The sequence below is a fragment of the Nyctereutes procyonoides genome, unplaced genomic scaffold, assembly GCF_905146905.1.
Source record: "Nyctereutes procyonoides isolate TBG_1078 unplaced genomic scaffold, NYPRO_anot_genome, whole genome shotgun sequence".
Lineage (NCBI taxonomy): Eukaryota > Metazoa > Chordata > Mammalia > Carnivora > Canidae > Nyctereutes > Nyctereutes procyonoides.
This window is the reverse complement of record NW_026575041.1, coordinates 17087766-17108154: the sequence shown is the minus strand read 5'-3', so window position 1 is coordinate 17108154 and position 20389 is coordinate 17087766. Positions and strand designations below refer to the sequence as shown.

Sequence of the window (20389 nt, the reverse complement as noted above, 5' to 3'; positions counted from 1 at the left end):
AATAGAAAAAAAAAAAAAAAAAAAAGGTTGAGCTAAAGACTATATACATCATAAGTTACATTTTATATGCTTCTCTGTTTATTCCCTTTTGTTAGACTACATCTTAAGAATTCTATGTCTCCTTCTGGCATTCACTCTTTTACTCCAAAATGACCTATAATTGATTTAAGATACTTATGTATCTATTACTTATGTAATAGTGTAATTTTAAGCAGTGAAAGCCGACTATGCATTAAGATTAGTCTCAAATTGTGTTGCCAACCCATACAAATAGAAGAAAATGAGTTCATATAAGTTGTGTACATCAGTTGTCTGACTGCCAGCATTTACCCACATCGTGATAATAAGTATGTTTTATGGGTATATATAATGGGAGAGGAAACTAAAATATATCTGTGTTGCCTTTTTAAGAAATTCAACAAAAATAACACTTGTTTGCAGTATTTTAGAACATTAAAAATCAGTGCGCTTGTAATCCCAAAATATAAATGGTAAGGATAATGAAGTCCATTCCACAGAGTTAAAGGAATTATATATGAATTGCCTGCAGACACATTTAATTTCTGATCTAAAAGGACAGTTTTGCCATTGATTTCCCATTTCATCTCATAAGTACCTGAAGAAATCAATTCCAGAACTCTGGAATTCTGCCTTTCAGAAAGGGACATATTTTATTGAACACTTATCAGGAATTAGGTCCAACAGTCAAATCCTACAGCTTCGAGATGTAAATCTACGGAGAATACTGAAACTATGTAAGTCAATATTAATCTTATAACGCAAATCATTTCAGTTATCCAAAGTACATCAAGATTCATTGCTCTTGGCTTTTAAATAATATAACCTCAAAGGAATTTTCTTTACTAAAGCCAGTATATGTGCTGAACTGTTCATAAACATTGATATTTTGACTTACATATGAGTTACTACAAATAAAAGTTATAGCTGTTCATTAATATACATTCCCTCTACCACAGAATTGTAAAAGCAAGAGTAAAAAAACTAGAGATAAAATATAAAGACTGTACAAACCTGGTTTGAATCCTTGAATTGGCATCTAATACCCCCTGTGACCTTTCACCTTGGTTAAATTCTTATTCTTTGTGATGCAACTTTAAACGGAATTATTTTCATAATTCCTATTTCTGATAGGCCATTATTAGCGAATAGAAATAATAGATTTCTGTATATTAATTTTGTATCTTTACATTGAATTTGTTCATTTTAACAGGTTTTTGGTGGATTCCTTAGGTTTATTTACATATAAAGTCATCAGCAAATAATGGTTTTACTTCAGTATGAATGCCTTTTTCTTGCCTAATTGCTCTGGCTAGGACTACCAATACTGTGTTGAAAAGAAGTGGCAAGAAAAAGCTTCCTTGTCTTGTTCCTGATTTTAGAGGAAAAGCTTTTAGCTTTTTACCATTAAATTGGATATTAGCTATAGATCTGTCATATGTGCCCTTTATTGAGTTACATTTCTTCTCCTTGACTGTTTAATAAAAATGGATGTTGAATTTTGTCAAATGCTTTTTTTGCATCTATTAAAGACTTCATTTTGCTAATGTAATATATATAACATTGATTTGTGGATATTGAACCATCTACGTATCCCTGGAATAAATCCCATTTGTGGTTCATGATATTAATATATTGTTGAATTCAGTTGGCTAAATTTTGTGGAGGATTTTTGCTTCTATGTTCATCATATTGGCTGGTAATTTTCTTTTGACATCCTTGTTTGATTCTCCTATCACGGTAATGCTGGCCTTTTAAAAGGAGTTTGGAAGTGTTCCCTCTCTGACTTTTTGGAAGAATCTGGAAAGGATTGATACTGATTATTTTTTCAGTGTTTGATTTCATCAGTAAAGCCATCTGGTCCTGGACTTTTGTTCATTGGGAGGTTTATGATTACTAAATCAATCTCACTGATAATTGGTCTATTCACATTTTCTATTTCCATATTCATTTCTTTGTGATTCAGTTCTGAAAGTTTGCCTATATCTTAGGCTGTCCAATTTGTAGGCATATGATTGTTGGTAATAGTCTCTTATTTATTTCCATGGTATTAGTTGTAATGTCTTCATTTATTTGACCCTTTCTCTTCTTTTCTTGGTGAATCCAGTGAATGGTTTATAAATTTCATCTTTTCGGTCAGTTCTTCACCTCTTTGAACTTTTCTACTTCTTGATTTCCTTAGTTATTTCCTTCCAACTTTTGTGTTCAATTAGCAATAATCGTGCCTCAGATAAAACTAATTGGCTACAATACTGCCACTGTGCAAAGCTAACTTTTGCATTTGTCATTCTACTTCCTTGAGGTGTGATGTTAGGTTGCATGAGAGTTTTACTTTTTTCCTGAGGTGTAGGGTATTCATTGCTCGTGAACTTCAATCTTAGAACTGCTTTTGCTGTATCCCATAAATTTTGCCATGTTGTATTTCCATTTTCATTTTTCTCAAGGCATTTTTTTGTCTTTTGATACCATTGGTTGTTTAGTAGAATAATTTCCACCTATTTGTGAGTATTCCACTTTTCTTCTTGTAATTGATTTCTAGTTTCATACCACTGTGGTCAGAAAAGATGCTGGGTATTTCATTATTTCATTCTTAAATTCATTAAGACTTGTTTTCTGGCATAACATAGGACCTATCCTGGAGAGTATTTCACGTGCACTTCAAGAATGTGTATTCTGTTTTTGGATGGAATGTTCTGTATACATATTTTTGTTTTGTATGGTCTAATGTGTCATTTAAGGTTAATGTCTCCATGGTGGTTTGTTGGTTTTTTTTGGTTTTTTTTTTTTTATTATTTTTTATTTTTTGGTCTAGAAGCTAGCCATTTAAGTCTCCTCTTATTGTATTGCTATTTCTCTTTCAGTCTGCTAATAATTGATATGTTTAGGTGCTTTTATGTTGGGTGCATAAATACTTACAAATGTCAAAAGTATTTGACCCTTTTGTTTGACCCTTTTATTGCATAATTTCTTGGCCATGTGTATGTTGTCTTTGGAAAAAATAGAGGTTCTCTGCCCATTTTTTAATCGATTATTAAGGTGTTTTGAGTGGCATCGATTAGTATTTTAGATATGAACCCCTTATTTGAATATATCATTTGCAAATATCTTCTCCCATTCTGTAGGTTGTCTTGTTATTTGGTTAATGGTTTCCACTACTGCACAAAAGCTTTTTTAGTGTAATACTCAGTTTATTTTTGCCCAAGGAGGCCTATCCAGAAAATTGATTTGATACTGAGACACTTGTACCCCTGAAATAAATCTAACCTGATCACAGTGAATGATCCTTATATTATTGGATTCAGTTTACTATTTTGTGGAAGATTTTTGCATCTCTGCTCATGATTACTGGCTTTAATTTTCATGATCATATTTTAATTGCTATAGTCAAGATAACTGTAACAGAAGAGTTGCTGCTCTTGGGTGAGCAAAAGAAAATCATTACTTTTGATGAATCTACACCTGGTGAAGATGCTGTAAAGAATGAACAGTGGATTCAACAGTGGCAACAAAAGGTTTAGATTATTACATAAACTTAGGTAAAAAAGCAACAGCATACTTTGAGAGAATTGACTCCAGTATTGAAATAACTTGTACTGTGGATAAAAGTTTATCAAATGGCATTGCATACTACAAAGAAATCTTGTAAATAGAAGAGTCATTCGATATGACAAAATTCATGGTTGTATTCCTTTAAGAAACTGCCACAGCCACTCCAGCCTTTGGCACCACCACTCTCTGATCAGTCAGCAGTCATTAATGTCAAAGCAAGACCTTCCACCAGCAAAATGATTGCAACTACCTGTAAGCTTAAAAGATGGTTAGCATTTTTAGCAATGAAGTAATTAAAATATGTACTTTGTTTTTAGAAATGCTTTGCACACTCAATAGACTACCATATACAGTATAAACATAATATGTACTAGGAAACCAAAAAGTTCATTTGACTTGCTTTATTGCAGATATCTGACCTAATCTGCAGTATACCAGAAGTATGCCTATGCAGCTTTTTGGCATGTGGTTACTGGAGCCTTACCTTATGACAATGTATCAATTTAAAGTAGACTTTAACGAATGTTACAGTTTAACTTCGAAGGCATTCTAAAGCTCTCCATTTTTAAAACTCTTATCTACCCCACCACCGTGTCATTTTGAGGTTACATTTTACTTCCTCTTAATTTTGTGCATCCCTTATTATTGTAGTTATACTTTTACAACTTTTGTCTTAACCTTCATATTATTTAATCCATTACCGTTACTATAATGTTTACTAGTAAAATTTTCACTCTGTTTTCTTGCTACTAATTAGCACCTTTTCTTTGCAGCTTAAAGAACTTCCTTTACCATTTCTTATAAGGCCAGTTTAGTGGTAATGAATTCCTTTAGCTTTAGTTTGTCTGGAATGCTCTTTCTCCTTCAGTTCTGAGTGTTGTTTCAGGATAGAGTATTCTTGGTTTGGATGTCTTACATAATCAAAGTGATAAAATCTTGCCAGTCCTTTCTGACCTGCAAAGTTCCTGCTGAAAAATCTGATTGGGTTATGGAGGCTCTTTTGTATATAATAAGCAGTTCTTCACTTGCTTTTAAGATTCCTTGTTTTTGGCATTTTAATTATAATGTGTGTGGCTCTCTTTTGGTTCATTTTATTTGGAATTATCTATGGGCTTCCTGGATCTAGATGATTGTTTTCTTCTCTAGGTTAGGGAAGTTTTCAGTCCCTTTCTCTTCCTGTACTGGAAATGATGTTTTCCTATAAGTCCCTTAAGCTTTTGGGGTGGTTTCCCCCCCACCCCCCTGCTCTGTTTGGGTGAATTCTAGCCCCTGTCTTCAAGTTTAGTGATCCTTTCTTCTTCATCTAGGATGCTGTAAACACCTCTAGTATACTTTTCAGTTCAGTTGTGTCCTTCAGCTCTGTAACTTCTAATTATTTTTTAAGCTTCTACGTTCATCCATTCTTCCAAGTTTGGTTAACATCTTTATGGCCATACTTTGAACTCTTATCAGGTAGATTACTTACCTGTTACATTAAGATTATTTTTCTGTGGATTTACCTTTCATTGGAACATATTCCTATGTTTATTTTTTGTACTATGTGTTGGTTTCTGTGCATTAAATGAAACAGTACTTCTCCTGGTATTGAAGGAGTGGCCTGGTGTAGATGAACCTTTTCATCCAACCTTGCTTTATCTCATTTGTATCTCAAACTTTTGTGACTGTCCAAGCAGGCTATTTTTAATAGGTCCTGGTAGTTGAGGGTTTTCCAAGACCTGTCACTGTACCAAAGGGGAATATCTCAGTCAGGAATTAAATTCAGGGTGATTAAAGTCTGCTGCTTGAGGGTCTGGCTTCCAAAGGATGCAAATGTTTGATCTTGTGGGACTGCAAGCATAAGTAAGCTGTGGTGGTCACCAGAGCCAAGTGATAAGGAGGTGTCCCTTAGACACAGTAGTAAAAACTGGGCTCCAGATGAGTTATATAAGCTGCATTATGGATATACCAGCAAGCTGTTGTAAGGAAGAGCCCCAACCTGCATTTCCATAGGTCTCCAAATATAAGCGCCAGATCTGAAGCTTGCCCTTCAGGTTGAAGCTCCAAGGATAAGTAAAATAGCCTTCTTTTACAAAAAGAAGAGGGATACATGTTTTAGTCTGCTCTGTGCAGTGGCATGGGGGTTACAGCCTACCAAGCACTGTCTCTCTGGTGGTTTTAGCCTTATGAGGCCCAGCAACATAAGCCCCTCTAGCCCCCGGAGCCAGATGACCACAGGGTATTCTTTGGGTGGCAGCCATAGAAACCAGGGAGTAAGAGCTCCCCTCCAAAAGATGTTGGTGCTCTGGAACAGACAGAGTAGAGCACAAAAGATAGTACCTGCCCTCCAGGTCTCTGGTAAGGTTTACAGTTAATCCTTAGAAGTGTATTTAATTAGACACCTGCCCCTAAGGCTGTCCATGTTAGTAAACTTAAAGACATCTTTTCACTGGAAGACTGGGCTGCTTGGGTCTTGTTGCCTTTTGCTGTGCCTTAGGGGTTGCTGTTTATGACCTTTTTCTTCATTGGTTTCAGGCCTGTAGAACCTGTAAGCATTGCCCTACTGGCCACCAGAGCCAGACAATGTGCCGGTATCCTCTGGCAGAAGCTGTAAAAATCAGGGTATCTGACAAAAGTATAAAATCCTTTTTGGGATATACGCTCAAACTGGGGCATGCCCTATTTGAGGTATGAACCCTTCACTCCTCAAGGGAGAACCTCGGGTTTATGGCAGTTCTCAGACTCTCTCCTACTCTTTGGTATGGCCTTTTTCTTACTTGACAGAAAGGGGTTCAGCTAGTTTTCAGGTCTTTTCAGAGGAAATGGTTCCATATGTAGTTGCAGCTTAAGTGTGTCTATGGGAGTTGGTGAGTTTAGGATCTTCACATACTGCCTATCTTGCACTGCCTTGACTTTAGAAAATAGTCTTAATATTCAGGTAATAATTCCAAATATATTTTTAAAATACAGTGTTTTGGAGGGATAATGTAATACTTACATTTAAAAATGTGTTTACTCTTTGATCCTGAAATCCATATACTAAGACAAATGTTCAAATAGGACACAGGGACATACTAAGGGATGGCAGTACTTTTTCATAATAGTAAATAATTGGGGGAAAAAATTAAAAACTCAACAACGACTTTAAAAATTTATATATATATATATATATATATATATATATATAAAATATGCCATACAGAGGAACATTATATGTCAGATAAGAGCTAAAACTATATATTGACATGGGAAGATCTCTAAGATAAATTGTTATGAAAAAGCAAGATGCAAAATAATATATGGTCCTATTGAAATAGAAATGAATAAATATATAGATATATATACACATGTATTTTCTTTAACAAGAATAGCAAATTGCTGGGAGTGCATTACAGAAGTGCATTACAGAAAGAGCACAGTCCTTTTTTATCTTATAAGCTTCTATAGAGTGCATTCATTTTGAGAAAAAGATGTTTTGCTTTTGAATAATAGACTAATACAAGGAAGAATGGGTTAATCTGTAAATTTGCTTTCAGCTTTTTGCCATGTAAATACTTAATTGATGGTTATTTGTATTAATAAGTAATGCAAAGTAGTATTATTTATCACTTTATAAAAATAGCCATTTACTGAGTAAATGCCTCTGAGTTAAATCTTCCACATGCCTGCAATGTATATACCTTTGCGGTGAAAACAATTAGAGTCTCCTTTTATAGCTAAGGAGCCTGAGGTTTAGGTAAGTATTTTGCCCAGGTTACTTAGCATGAGCCAGAGCCTGGCTCTAAAACCCTGTGCTTACAATTAAAGGTTAAGGGGCACCTGGGTGGTCTGCAGTTGAGCGTCTGCCTTCAACTCAGGGCATGATCCCACAGTCTGGGATCAAGTCCCACATCGGGCTCCCTGTATGGAGCCTGCTTCTCCCTCTGTCTATGTCTCTGCCTCTCTTCTGTATCTCTCATGAAGAAATAAATATAAAAAAAAAAAAGACGTTTCTTCAGTGTGGCAGCCACCTTCATAAACCTAAATTATTCTATGGAAATAGATCTGGATTTATCGTATTTGATTTTGAGGGCTGAACAGGGACAAAGAACATTACAAGGAAAACAATCTCTATGAAGAAAACTTTGTTAATACAGACCTTACTAAAGATGGGGTGGACTTCCTCGTGAGGTAGTAAACTTCCTATCACTGGAAGATTCAGAGGCTGGATAGCTACTTATCTCAGATGATACAGAAAAGATTAACAGAAGTTTGACCTACCTAAGTCATAAGATTCCCTTTAAGATTCTATAGCTTTTAGATTTTCTTACACTGAATTATTTTTCAACTACCATTTTTCATTTACATTTGCAGCAAAACAAACATGAATTTTTCTGATACAACTTTTAGTATTATAAATAATCTAGCTCATATTCCTCTCAGCATACATCTTCACCTTCGATTTATCTAATGACAAAGAGTTTAAACCACACAGGTTTTGGTCAAGTATTTAATGTCCTTTAGAGAAATAGGTGTTGCTTCCTTACCTATAGAACCGCCTCCCTGGTAAACCAAGGGGATCGATGAATGCTCTCTCCAGGAGCATCAATTGGTCATTCATGATTCGCACTGCAATAGGACTTTGAAAATAAGAAACAGATAAGTATAACCCTTCCCAGGGAACTATATTTTAAAATAATACAGGATAAAGCATGGAAAAATAAACTTCTAAAATCAATAGATTGAGAAAATGCATATTAACAGTAATGCTTTAATGCATATAATACATATAATGGCATCTTTCTATTATAATAAGACAGACCTATTGGAAATGATTTGTTTTTCAAGACCACAGAAAGATTATTTCTTCCTAAGAAGAGAGCCTGGCCTGCAAAAAGGCAGATTGGGTGTACCATCAAGTTCTTGATAAGCCATTTCGTTACACTGAATAAAGGCTGAACAACAACAAATGAAGGAAAGTTGCAGTGGTTTGCAAGAAGAGTAGGAGATAGTTTCACATCAGGGGCAGGGAATCCCCTTTCACACTTGAAATTTGCCAACTCTTTTTGGGCATAAGTTCTCTGGGCTTTCCTACAACCCAAGGGGGGAGAGAAGCCTCTCAAAATGAAGGATACATCTTTCTGCCAATATGGGTGGTGGAAAGCTTATTCTAATTTGAAACTTACTTATTAAGATCAACTTGTCTAAGTCTTCTATGAAAATCTGAAGCAGCATCTGAGAAGTTCTTCACAGCAGAAAATAAAGAATCTTTTTTAAAAATAGAAAAGTGGAAGGTAAATTACTAATTGCTTATTTCCTGCCCTCCCCATTCCAGGTTTATATGATTAAGTAGACACTGAAACAATTTTGAGCCTTCCTGTAGATCATGGAAATTCCCAGAAAATACTGTAACAAAACATACAAAATAGAAAATGTCTACATTGGTGTTTCAGGAAAGAACTTTTAAGAGTCTAGGACATAAATCTTTTAACTCATGATTTACCAGAAATGCATCGTTCATGTACTCATTTAATATATATTTATTGGTACAACTTATATATATGCTAGATACTAGGTACAGCTATCTATGAGCTATATTCCTGCAGTTAATACAGGCTAAAGTTAATCCCTCTTTGTAAAGAGTGCATGTAAGGTCATGTTTAAAGGCAACCTGTGACGAGCCAGCATATGTGGACTCAAATAGGATCTGGTTTCGTCTGGGAAAGCTTTTTCCTTAGTGTACAAAAATTCTAAGGAAAGGGAGAAGGTTCTCTGTGTATTTTTTTTATTAAAACCACCTATTTATCATTTTCCATCTTTTCTAAATGGAACATTAACAAATTACTAATTTCCTTCTTTTCATTAATCCTGGGATGCAAGGGATACAATATTCATTTTACAGATAAAGCACTGTACTTCTAGATATAGGACTTCTGATAGATCACACAGCTAGTAAATAGTGTATTCGGTATAAAAGAGAAGTCCTGTTTTTGTCCTAGACAATCATTAAGCTCTCATTTTTATTGCTGTTTTTAAAACTAACAAATAATATAGTAATAGATATTATGGAGGCTAAAGTGCTGAGGAAGGAATTTTAAATTTCCAGTGAACCACAATGAGTCCAGATGGATAAATGAAATGTATTCCTGGTATTCACACAGATGAATGATAACTTCAGCATAAGCATTTTCAGTAGAGTAGTAGGAAGACCGTGCACTGGAATGGTAGAAGGAAGAAAAGAACTAGAGACAGGAAGTGTCTGGATGGATTATTATATCCATCCCATCCACCAACCCTTTATTAAAACATTTTCTCCAGTACTGTTTTTGCCTGGCACTAAACGAAGAATTTTGACTGGGAATGAAGTAGGACACATTAGGTAGAAGAAATGTTTATAAGATAGAAAATTATAAGAGTGGTTAATGCAGATGGAGCATCACCAATGAGATGGAGAGTTTGACAACATGGGAGAGGAGGAGTTAGGTAACAAGAGAGACTAGGTTAATTACCCTGTGTAAACAGAGTCCCTCCACTTTGTGTGCTTTCTCTCAGTTGGATGCTGACTTCAATTGATAAAAATTAACCAAAAGAAAATCAGGGCATCTAGGAAAGGAATTCGATGCTGGATAGCCATAGAACTATGAATGTCCCTAGTGCTGTGGGCTCTCCTTATTTCTCCCATTTAATTTCTCTTCACTTGCCCTAGCATTACAAAGATTCTCCAATTGAAATAAACACAATTTCCTTAATTTTCTTTGCATCATTTTATCTAGACCTTAGTACCTGTTGCTCATCATAACTTTGAAGATGACTAGTATGGATGTGGTAATATTCAAAAGCCATTACTGACTACTCTGTACTTCCTCTTTGTGTTCCTATAGTATTCTCTGTATACGACTAGAACTTGTCCTGGCATTTGGTCATCTCCCTCACATGAGATTCTGTACTCTTTGAGGACAATAACTTATTCTACACATCCTTATATCCTCCCAAGAAATAACACATCATAACTCGTAGATGGTAGACACTGAATACATATTTGATAATTTTGGTATATACTAAGAATGTGTATTTCCAGATTTAAAAAAAAATGGTTACAATAAAGCCCTACTAGTAGGTAACATTCATAAGCATAAGTGCCTGGCACCATTGTTTCTATATATTAGCCAACTGCATCACCCACAGCAGTCTTGGAAACAGGTTATATTTTCACTGGTAAGAAAACTGATAAGAAAGGGATCAGGTACCTTTCCCAACATCACACAGTGATTAAATACTAGTTAGAGCCAAGATTTGAACTGGGTAACTATTTCCAGACTCAGTACTACAGCACTACATTTCATCCCTGCTTTGTAGGAGGCACATTGTATAGAACAGTAACTACAAAATGCTTATATAAATTATAAAATGAAAGAATGCTTGAGACCATGTAGGAAAATATATACAATAATAATGATAATTACATAGTGCAATTGGTTTTCTGTTTTCCCATCTTTGTGTAGTATTGTATTTTTAGCATATTAACAGTAAAAATATTTTTAAAGGCAGCAATAAAGGGAAAATCTTTGCCAACCCAATGTTTGTAGCACTAACTTAGCAAAACACCGGGATATATTCTAGAATGAGTGTATACAGTGATGACAAGAGGAGACCGTATCTTAAAGCTCTAACTTGAAGATTATAAAATACCCAGCCATTCTTACCAAATGATACTCCATGGTCTCTTAATTGCTGGTCATGTTTCTTAGATAAATTGTAGATACTTGTTGCATAGTTTTTCAAAGCTTTTGCATAGTCTTCAATATTGAAAGGAATGATTTTAGAGTCTGCGAGCTCATAAACCAGTGCTGCTCGTAACTGAGCCACAGAGAGCTGTTTTTTAAATGTAGGGTCATAAAAATTCTCTACTAATTCAAACGTCTCATAAATCGTATGGTATACCGGGTAGCTGCTGTACTTTTCTGTTTTCTGAGAGGGGAGAAAAAGGGCAGGTATTAAATATAGACAAACATCAAATACTCAAAGGACTGATGTAATCATAAGTGCAGAAAAAAATAATACTAAGTGGCACCCTGAGTTTTATCACGATGAAGCAAAAAAAGAAAAAAAAAAGTTGAAATCTAACTATAACACTATCACCAGCTTAAAATTTAACTGCTTTATAATTCATGTAATCATTCAAAATACTTCCTGAAAGTTGTCTTTATTTCTGATAACTGAAATTAAGGAGTACATCCTCAAATTGCATATTAACACATAAAATTATCAATTGGATACGAAAGGTTCTGGGTGGCTAAGATCTGTACAGTTGAGGAATTCAGTATCTAAGCACCTTCTCTGCCTTTCCGAACAGTATAACCAAATGCCATTTACCCTTTATTACATAATTATGGGCTACCATTATAAATCATTACAAAGGGGTATTTTATATAAATATTTTTTGACTTCTTAGGGCTGCCTTTCCTAAATTTAGTTTTTGTCTGTTACTTTGCTCTAAGAGTAAGATTTTCTTTTGCTTTTAGTATCACTAAAAGGAATCCCGTTTCAGTCTCTTAATACTCTTTTAATCCACAAGGTCTTAGAAACTAGATAACTTTGTTCAGATTGATGACAGAATGTAAAAGTTTAATGAGTATTATACAGATTTATGCACTTGTTTTGGGTTACTTTGGAGCTGCTTTGGCTTTCATCTCTGTCCTTCGTCATATTCTGGATAGTCAAATTTGCAAGGGGTATGTATTATAGTCAAGCAAGGCATTGGGGATTTGTGATTATGATTTGAAAATTACTAAAATCTGACAAATCTGAGTTTACTGATGTATCTTCAGTTTGGTTTATCACATAATTTATAACATAGCAGCCATGGTATATGTTGGCATATCCTACGACCTGTATATCATCAATGTGTCTGAATAACAATGGTACAAAGTAGTCAGTGCAGAACAGAAACGAGAATCAACTTAAAAATTAGGGGGAACTTGTTTTATTCCCTGCTCCTCAAGAGCCGTGGACTCAGATGACAGGCAGGATGGGGATGTGAAGAGGGGCCATGGACAGTAAAGACTCTTGGCCTGGCATCCCCTGTAACGAAAACAGGTTCTTCACCTGCACGTTTTCCTCAGGAAAAGGTGAGAAGAATGAGATTTTCCAACAAAAGCCTGTACAGAAAAAGGCTACAAACTACTTGGTTCTGATAACCAGCCAAGTCCCTGGCATTACTCTGTCAGCTACCACCACTTCACTGAATAATCCTACAGGGAAAATTCATAGAATAACCCAAATTAATTCCTAGTCCATCTACAAAGGGACATGAAGTCAGCCTTTATCCCTCGAATTCTTCTGGGCCATGTGACCTGGTGCCCAAAACTAAACTGTTTAAAATTCCTAACAAAAAGTTGGATAAAGTGCTTTGTATCCAAAAGAATAAAACGGCTTACCCTATTCTTAGTGTAACGAGCTCTGCCTGAAGCAATTCCAAGTCTCTGAAAATAAGCTTCAAAATCACTTCCAGATCCAAGTTTGTTGATTCTAGATGTAGGATATAAATATACACACAGATGGGAGAAATAAATACATAAAAAAATTAGGAACTTAAATAAATGCAACAATGAATCCAAGCAAAGAACTGCATAGCACATTTACAAGAATTAGGAGAAGGTACAGCACTCCAGGATACTTTACTATATCATGTCCTAGAAACTGGTGTGATAAACCTGTAATTCTGCATTGAGTGCAGCCAGAGTTGAACACTGCCAAAGACAGCAGCCTAGTGACTATAGTCGGATATTTCCAGCATTTTATGGCATTTATTTAGAGGGGAAAATAAGATTTGGTCACTACCCTCCAAGAACAATATTAAGAAAACTGCCATGATAAAATATATTTAAAAGAAAATAAATATATTTAACATCATGAGGAATCTAAATGTGCCCTATTTAGAAATTCAATTACAATATAGGGAATAGAAGGGAAGGGAGAAGAAATGGGTAGGAAATATCAGAAAGGGAGACAGAACATTGAAGACTCCTAACTCTGGGAAACGAAGTAGGGGTGGTGGAAGGGGAGAAGGGCGGGGGATGGGGGTGACTGGGTGATGGGCACGGAGGGGGACACTTGACGGGATGAGCACTGGGTGTTATTCTGTATTTTGGCAAATTGAACACCAATAAAAAGTAAATTTATTATTTAAAAAAGCAATATAGTTCTTTGCATTTACTAAAGAAATGACTACACATTTTTGTATACATATGTAATGAAAATTCTTAATAGTAAAAGCAGAATATAAAACTACATATGCATTAGGAACAGAACTATATACTTCTAAACTATTATGTGTCTGAGATTTAGACCTTGGATTTTTTTTTTTTTTAAGGCTTTATTTACTTATTTGAAAGACAGAGGGGAACACAACTGTCAGGGAGGGGCAGAGGGAGAGGAAGAAGCAGACCCCCTGTTGAGCAGAGAGCTAAAAGTGGCTTGATCCCAGGACCATGACCTGAGCCAAAGGCACATGCTTAACCAGCTGAGCAGCTCAGGTGCCCCTGACCTTGGATGTTTTTTAAAAGCTTTTCTTCTACTCCAGTATTTTTTTTTTAAATAAGCATGTGAAATTTTTATAGTGGAAACACAAACCTTCACAAGACTTATTTGGAATATGGAATAAAGTTATAAAGTCCTACCATCATCTGCTAGTTTTCAGAGATAGTATTGCAGGAGAAAAAAAAAATCAAGAAAGCTGCTGTTGTATGAATAAGAAGTAAAAAACTAATAGTATTCTAAATTGATTACAGGTAGGAGTGCCTGGGTGGCTCAGTCGGTTAAGGATCTGCCTTCGGCTCAGGTCATGATCCCAGGTCAGATCTCCCCTCAGCAAGAAGTCTGCTTCTCCCTCTCTCTCTCCAACCCGCGCTTAAATATTTTTTAAAATAAATTGATTACAGGTAAAGGCACAATTTGGTTTTTATAATGCCCCTTAGGTTTATAAGAAGATAATCCACTTTTTGACATCATCATCATTTGGAGTTAATACATCTAATATCTGAAATTTAATGCAAAAATGCAAAATAATACCTGTTAATGTGACATAATTTTGACAAAATCTGCAAAACTGGAATCTATTATAGATTCTAAGACTTGGCTATTCTGTCTGATTAGCAAATCAAAGGCTACAAAGAGGGATTCTGTGGGATTATCTTTCCTCTACTCTGTTGACACATCTGAGAATTGCATGTCTGGAGAAACAAGGGGCAAAGAGGAGTTCATGATTTGTCCTATGGTAGAAAGCATACAAGTAATTTACCTAGGTAAATTTATATTTTCAGATGAAGGATCCTTTTCCAACCAGCTTTCATAAAGAGATTTACTCTCAAAACCATCATCTGGGCTAGAGATCTGGAAAGAAAAACATTGTGAATTAGAGGCAGAAGCAACTAAACTTATGCCAAACATGAAGCCATATGCGATCAATTTCTAATTATATGGATGTGTGTCATGTTCTTAATAGAAAAACAAAAGCAAATGGCAAGGAAAAAATCCAACCAAATTCTCGTTCAATTTTGTTGCCTGCCTAATGTAATTTTGCCATGTACCTGGGGTAAAATTTCCTGCTGCTTTTGGTAAACTTTACGAGAGTTTCAGATTTTTAACAAATGTCATCACTTTGATTTCTGGCAGCTTAGATTTCTTTTAGTAACAAGTCAAACTTTGGGTAGATGATTTACTTTAGTAAATTGCTTTTGTTCAAGAAGACCTGTAAGAAGAGGCCTCAGGGCAACATATGGGTGAAGAAGCTGAGCTTGAAATTGGCAACGTAAGTCCTGGTTTGGTAAGGCAGGTGGGTGAAGGAAGAACTGCTATTTTAGAAAGTCAAATTATATTTAAACAGAGTTGGAATTTGATGCATTTTAAAAGCTTGCATAACGTCATATTCCTATTTAGAAATTTTAAGAGCTTCTATGAATACATGAACCTCTGTACCCTCATTAAAAGTATGCCCATAAACATACTTTTCTTTTTCCACTCTAAGAAAAGCAGAGCCATGTGGTGGAAAAACTGTAGACTACGAAAGCTAACATCTATTTTAGATTCATATTATCACACATACAGCCTGAAATTTGGTTATAGATCTGCTTTGTTCAAAAAAAAAGGAAAAAAACAAAAAACAAACAAAAGGCATACTTTACTTATGCAGCCCTGAAAGCATTATAACCTCTGGTGTACTGCTTCCCTTCTTTAAACCCTTGTTTTCTGAGGCACTGGGTAGCTCAGTGGTTGAGCATCTGCCTTGGCTCAGGTCGTGATCCCAGGGTCCTGCAGGGAGCCTGCTTCTCCCGTGGCCTACATCTCTGCCTCTCTCTCTCTCATGAATAAATAAAGTCTTTTAAAAAGCAAAACAAAACAGAAAACCCTAGTTTTCTCACACTGCAGAAGTGGGGATAGTAGTCCCCATCTGAACATAAACATCAATTCCTCTGATATTTTCTTTGGCCTTCTACAAAGTTGGTTGTTGCCTCATCACTGCATAGGAGGCCCTCAGCTTGGAAACAGTCCTGACACTCTAGTCATCCCCTTGCCGACCAACATGTTGCAGCTTTGGAGATGTTTTGTTCGTCTCCAGCCAAATCACTGGGTTCTATCCTACTCTGTTCCTGACAACTTGCAATAGCTGAGAACCTGCTCCAACTCACACATCCTGCTTATTAGATTGAATCCTTGAAAAATCCTTTCATTTTCTGGAATCACCATCTCAGTCTAGCACTAACCAGAATGGTGTCCCTTCAGCCTAGTCACACTGTAATGTGATACTTACTTCAAAGAAATATTTTGAATATTTTATTTGAATTAAGATCTATAATGAACAATTTAAATGAAGTTCACAGATGTTGAAGGATTATGTAATTTTTAGAGTACAAAGTTCAGAGTATTTTTTTATCAGTAATATTTACAAAATTCCTGAATGATTAAGTAGAATTATCTCCATTTTGCTGTTAGAGTCGCTACAGCTTAATCTATTCAGTACGCTGGTACAGAGTGATCTTTCTAATGAACAAATATGAAATGTATAATCTTGTTAAAGATTTTTTAAGTTCTCCATCACCAGATTTCTGAATTTGTTCTACTTGTCAGGCTCCATTTCTTACCATCTTTCCACCAAAACCTTATGCTTACAGTCTCTTTCATATCTCCACATCTGTTTTAGGTACTGTGTTCCATGCTGAGAATGCCTTCTCTCTTACTTTCACATACTTCCATTTTACAGCCCAAGCACTAATTATTCTGTAAACCTCTTCTGATGCTTCCCCAGCTACCCCAGGATTTCAGATTCTCTATCCCAAAACTATTTTCCATTGTTTGTAGTATCCAATATTCTACTGAAGTGTAATTCCTCACTTATAAGTGTATATCCTCTCTAGATTACTAAGTATTTGGATTCCGTGACTTTGTCTTTTTATCATTGTTACTATTAGAATTCACATTAGAGGGCCCTGAACCCAAGGCTTTTTCCACTTCAGCTCACTGAAAATACCTCTACCACATGAAACTGTATACCCTATGCATGACAAAAGTGCACACAATTATTAACAGCTGCTATTAGAAGACTCTAGTAATACTATTTTTATAGTTAGGACATTTAAATAGTGTATTAAAGATTTTGTTCTGACTTGGTATTTATACAGATCAGCTTTGAATTTTTAAGGTACAGTTTACACATCATACCACTAGTTAAGAAAACAGGTGTTATTCACTTATCCATTCATCAGAAAACATTAAGACATCTATTTACCTCTTTTGTCAGTTTATATACCAATTGGTAAAGAAGGGGTGTACAGTCAACTCTGAGAGTATAATTGCCTGAAAAAATAAAATACAGTGATTTTAATACTTCCAAATGAAATTCCAATGTCTAATTCTATTGTTAATTGTAAACAAGATATAATAGATTTGAAATTGGAGGCATCATTTCCAAGGAATTAGAATAGAGTAGAAATAGTTCTTTAGGAGCAAGAGATGCTGTAGGGTATATTTAAGACACAGGTATAGGAAGACTTTGCTAAGGCAGCAGGTCCCATAGTAATCATAACATCATTCTTAAGGTAGTATCTCTTACAGGGACTTTGGCAAAGGATGTGGTAAACTATATCATTCATTCCTTACTTAATTCAACAGTATCAAGACATGAGAGTAGAGCATTTCAGTAACTTTATAAGTATGCTCTGAATTTTACCTAGACCTCATCATACAATGAAAGCCTAGAGACACAAATGTCCCATATCAGGTTCCTAGGGAAGTCTATAGTTGTGCTTATCTCAAATTGTTCCAATACATAAAGGAAATATTTCTACATGGAATATTTTGTAAAATATTCTGAAATATTTTAGCCTAATTCCTTTAATATCACCACAGGAAGAATATGGTTAATACTAGTAGAGTTTTAAGTAGTAATTCAAGATAGGCAAATGGCAAATATACTAAAGAAATTAAGATCAATAGTTTAGTTATGAATCATATACTGATTCATTTGAATCATAATTTTCTCTGGCAAAATGGAACATGAAGGTATCACTGAGGAATTTCATAGAAAAATAAGTTTACAAGTTATAATTTGCGGACTTAAAAGATGATATGCTTTTTAATAATCTGAAAGAAAATTTACCTTCTATAGATGAATCTGAGTTGATATAAGCAATGCTTCTCTCCTGGAGTGTTTTTACATTCTCCTACAGTTGAAGCAAAGTTGTTACTGAATTCACAATATTTACAATTGTGGAAATGTTAAAAAAAAAAAAGAAAAGAAAATTAATGCCTAGGTCTTTGACTATAATTTCTAAGGAAATGCAGATATCTGGCTGATTGACAACATTAACGCAATTAAAATAAGGAAAATACCAGGTAGCTACTGTTTGTAGGAATTGTCAGAAATATTTTCAAAGTGTGGTTCCTTGATTACTTGGCATTAGGATATAAAGTGCTGAGGCTCCCCAATTCTGGGCCCCTCTGCAGACCTACTGAGGAAGAATTTCTGAAAGGTCAGGGAATCTATTTTCTACAAAGTATCTCTGGAAATCCTTACACACACTGAAGTTTAAGAGATCTATTGAGACTGGATAATGAAGTAAAATTTTAAAAGTGAGAATCCCACTTACCTATTTTTAAAAGAAGAGATATGAAGAAAAAATTTTAAAAAGGATAGGAAAACCACAGAGAAGAAAAGACATTTCAATAATCTCTCTCCTCTCCTCCCCTCCCCTCCCTCTCACTTTAACACACACATACACAAACAGACACACAAAATAATACCACCACATTGATGAAAATATGCTGAAGGAGCCTTTTTACTTCTAACTTGCTACCTCATAAGAACATGCTATCATAGGAGGCAGTCCAAGATAGAAGCATAGAAATAGCCTGAACTCAGTTCCCGGACACACCAAATCTATACCTACATATGGAGCACTTCCTATATGAAGAGGAACTAAGGGCTGAACGAAAAGCTTCTGCACAACAAAGAATAGAAGGACCACATAAAGGAACAGGAGAGACACGGTAACCTTGGTAACAACCACCCCTCAGGGAGGATATCACTGAGGGGCCCATGTGCAGACTTAACCACCCTGGGGCACTGAAAAACAAAACAAAAATTGTAGTTTAAAGGGAAACTAGACTATTAAGTGAAGGAAATTCATTTATTAATAACTCTAGAATGTCTGCCAAGTGGTAGAACTGCTGAACTTTCCAGGATCAGAGGTATTCAGGCCCCTAACCTAATGCCAGCTCCAATTGCCCATCAAGGTGACCCAGGCACAAAGCACCCTCATCTTACCTAAGCCTGGTCTCATGCCATCTCCAGCCATCCCACCAAAGCAGCCCAAAAACCCCTGGCCTGAGCCTATTCCATTTCAGCTGTCCCTCCAGAGTGAACATGGTGCCAATCACTCCAGGAACGCCTGGATTACACTTGCTTCAGTTGTAACTGACCTGACAGAGTGCTTCTATGCAGAGTGCCCCAGCTAGCCAAAACCACCAAGTACACAGCTTACACAGGGGACATTTTTACATATCGCCACTTCAAGACTAGGAGAGAGGTGGCCATTCCACCTAATTCATAGAAACAAAGAGAAAAATCAGGAGAGAGAGAAGAAGTTCCAAACAAAAGAACAAGACCCAGAAAAAGAACTAAATGAAACAGATAATCCGTTTATAATCCATCTTTGAACTCCTTATAAAGAGTTCAAAGTAATGGTCATTATGATGCTCACCAGACTTGGAAGAAGAGTGGATTAATTTAGTAAGAACTTCAACAAAGAGAAAATCTAAAAAGGAACCCACCAGAACTCAAAAATACAACTAAATGACAGCACTAGAGGGAATCCACAGCACAGTAAAGGAAGCAGAACAGATCAGTGAGCTGCAAGACAGGGAAACCAAGCAACCAAGGTGAACAAAAGGAAAAAAAAATAACATTAAATTTATTACTATTTTAAAGATTGTATTCATGAGAGAGAGAGAGAGAGAGGCAGAAACATTGGCAGAGGGGAGCCCTCTTGCACTGTTGGTGAGAATGTAAATTGGTGCAGCCACTATGGAAAAGTGTTGAGGTTCCTCAAAAAATTAAAAATAGAATTAACATATGATCCAGTAATTCTACCACTGAGTATTTACCCAAAGAAACTGAAACACTAATTCAAAAAGATCTATGCACCCCTGTATATATTACAACATTATTTGCAATAGCCAAGATACAGAAGTAATTCAAGTATCCATCAATGGATGAATAAAGATGAGGTATGTGTGTGAGTGTACACTGGATTACTACTCAGGCATAGGAAGGAATGAAATTTGCTGTTTGTGACAACATACATGGACCTAG

General features: G+C 35.6%; 1 protein-coding gene and 1 pseudogene across 3 annotated transcripts in view; both read right to left on the bottom strand.

Annotated features, from left to right (window-relative positions):
* NAALAD2 (N-acetylated alpha-linked acidic dipeptidase 2) overlaps window positions 1–20389 on the bottom strand; it is a 59780-nt gene that overhangs the window by 9993 nt on the left and 29398 nt on the right. For 2 of the 3 annotated variants that reach the window (XM_055320313.1, XM_055320315.1), the window contains 7 exons: window positions 18176–18239; window positions 17306–17373; window positions 14822–14913; window positions 12960–13050; window positions 11226–11490; window positions 8709–8790; window positions 8070–8162 (listed from right to left, as the gene is read on the bottom strand). In XM_055320313.1, coding sequence (XP_055176288.1) covers window positions 8070–8162; window positions 8709–8790; window positions 11226–11490; window positions 12960–13050; window positions 14822–14913; window positions 17306–17373; window positions 18176–18239 — 755 coding nt within the window. Of the gene's footprint in view, window positions 1–37; window positions 3825–8069; window positions 8163–8708; window positions 8791–11225; window positions 11491–12959; window positions 13051–14821; window positions 14914–17305; window positions 17374–18175; window positions 18240–20389 lie in introns of those variants that run through there. The other variant, XM_055320314.1, reaches the window with a different exon arrangement.
* On the bottom strand, window positions 2212–2288 carry LOC129506831 (U4 spliceosomal RNA; annotated as a pseudogene).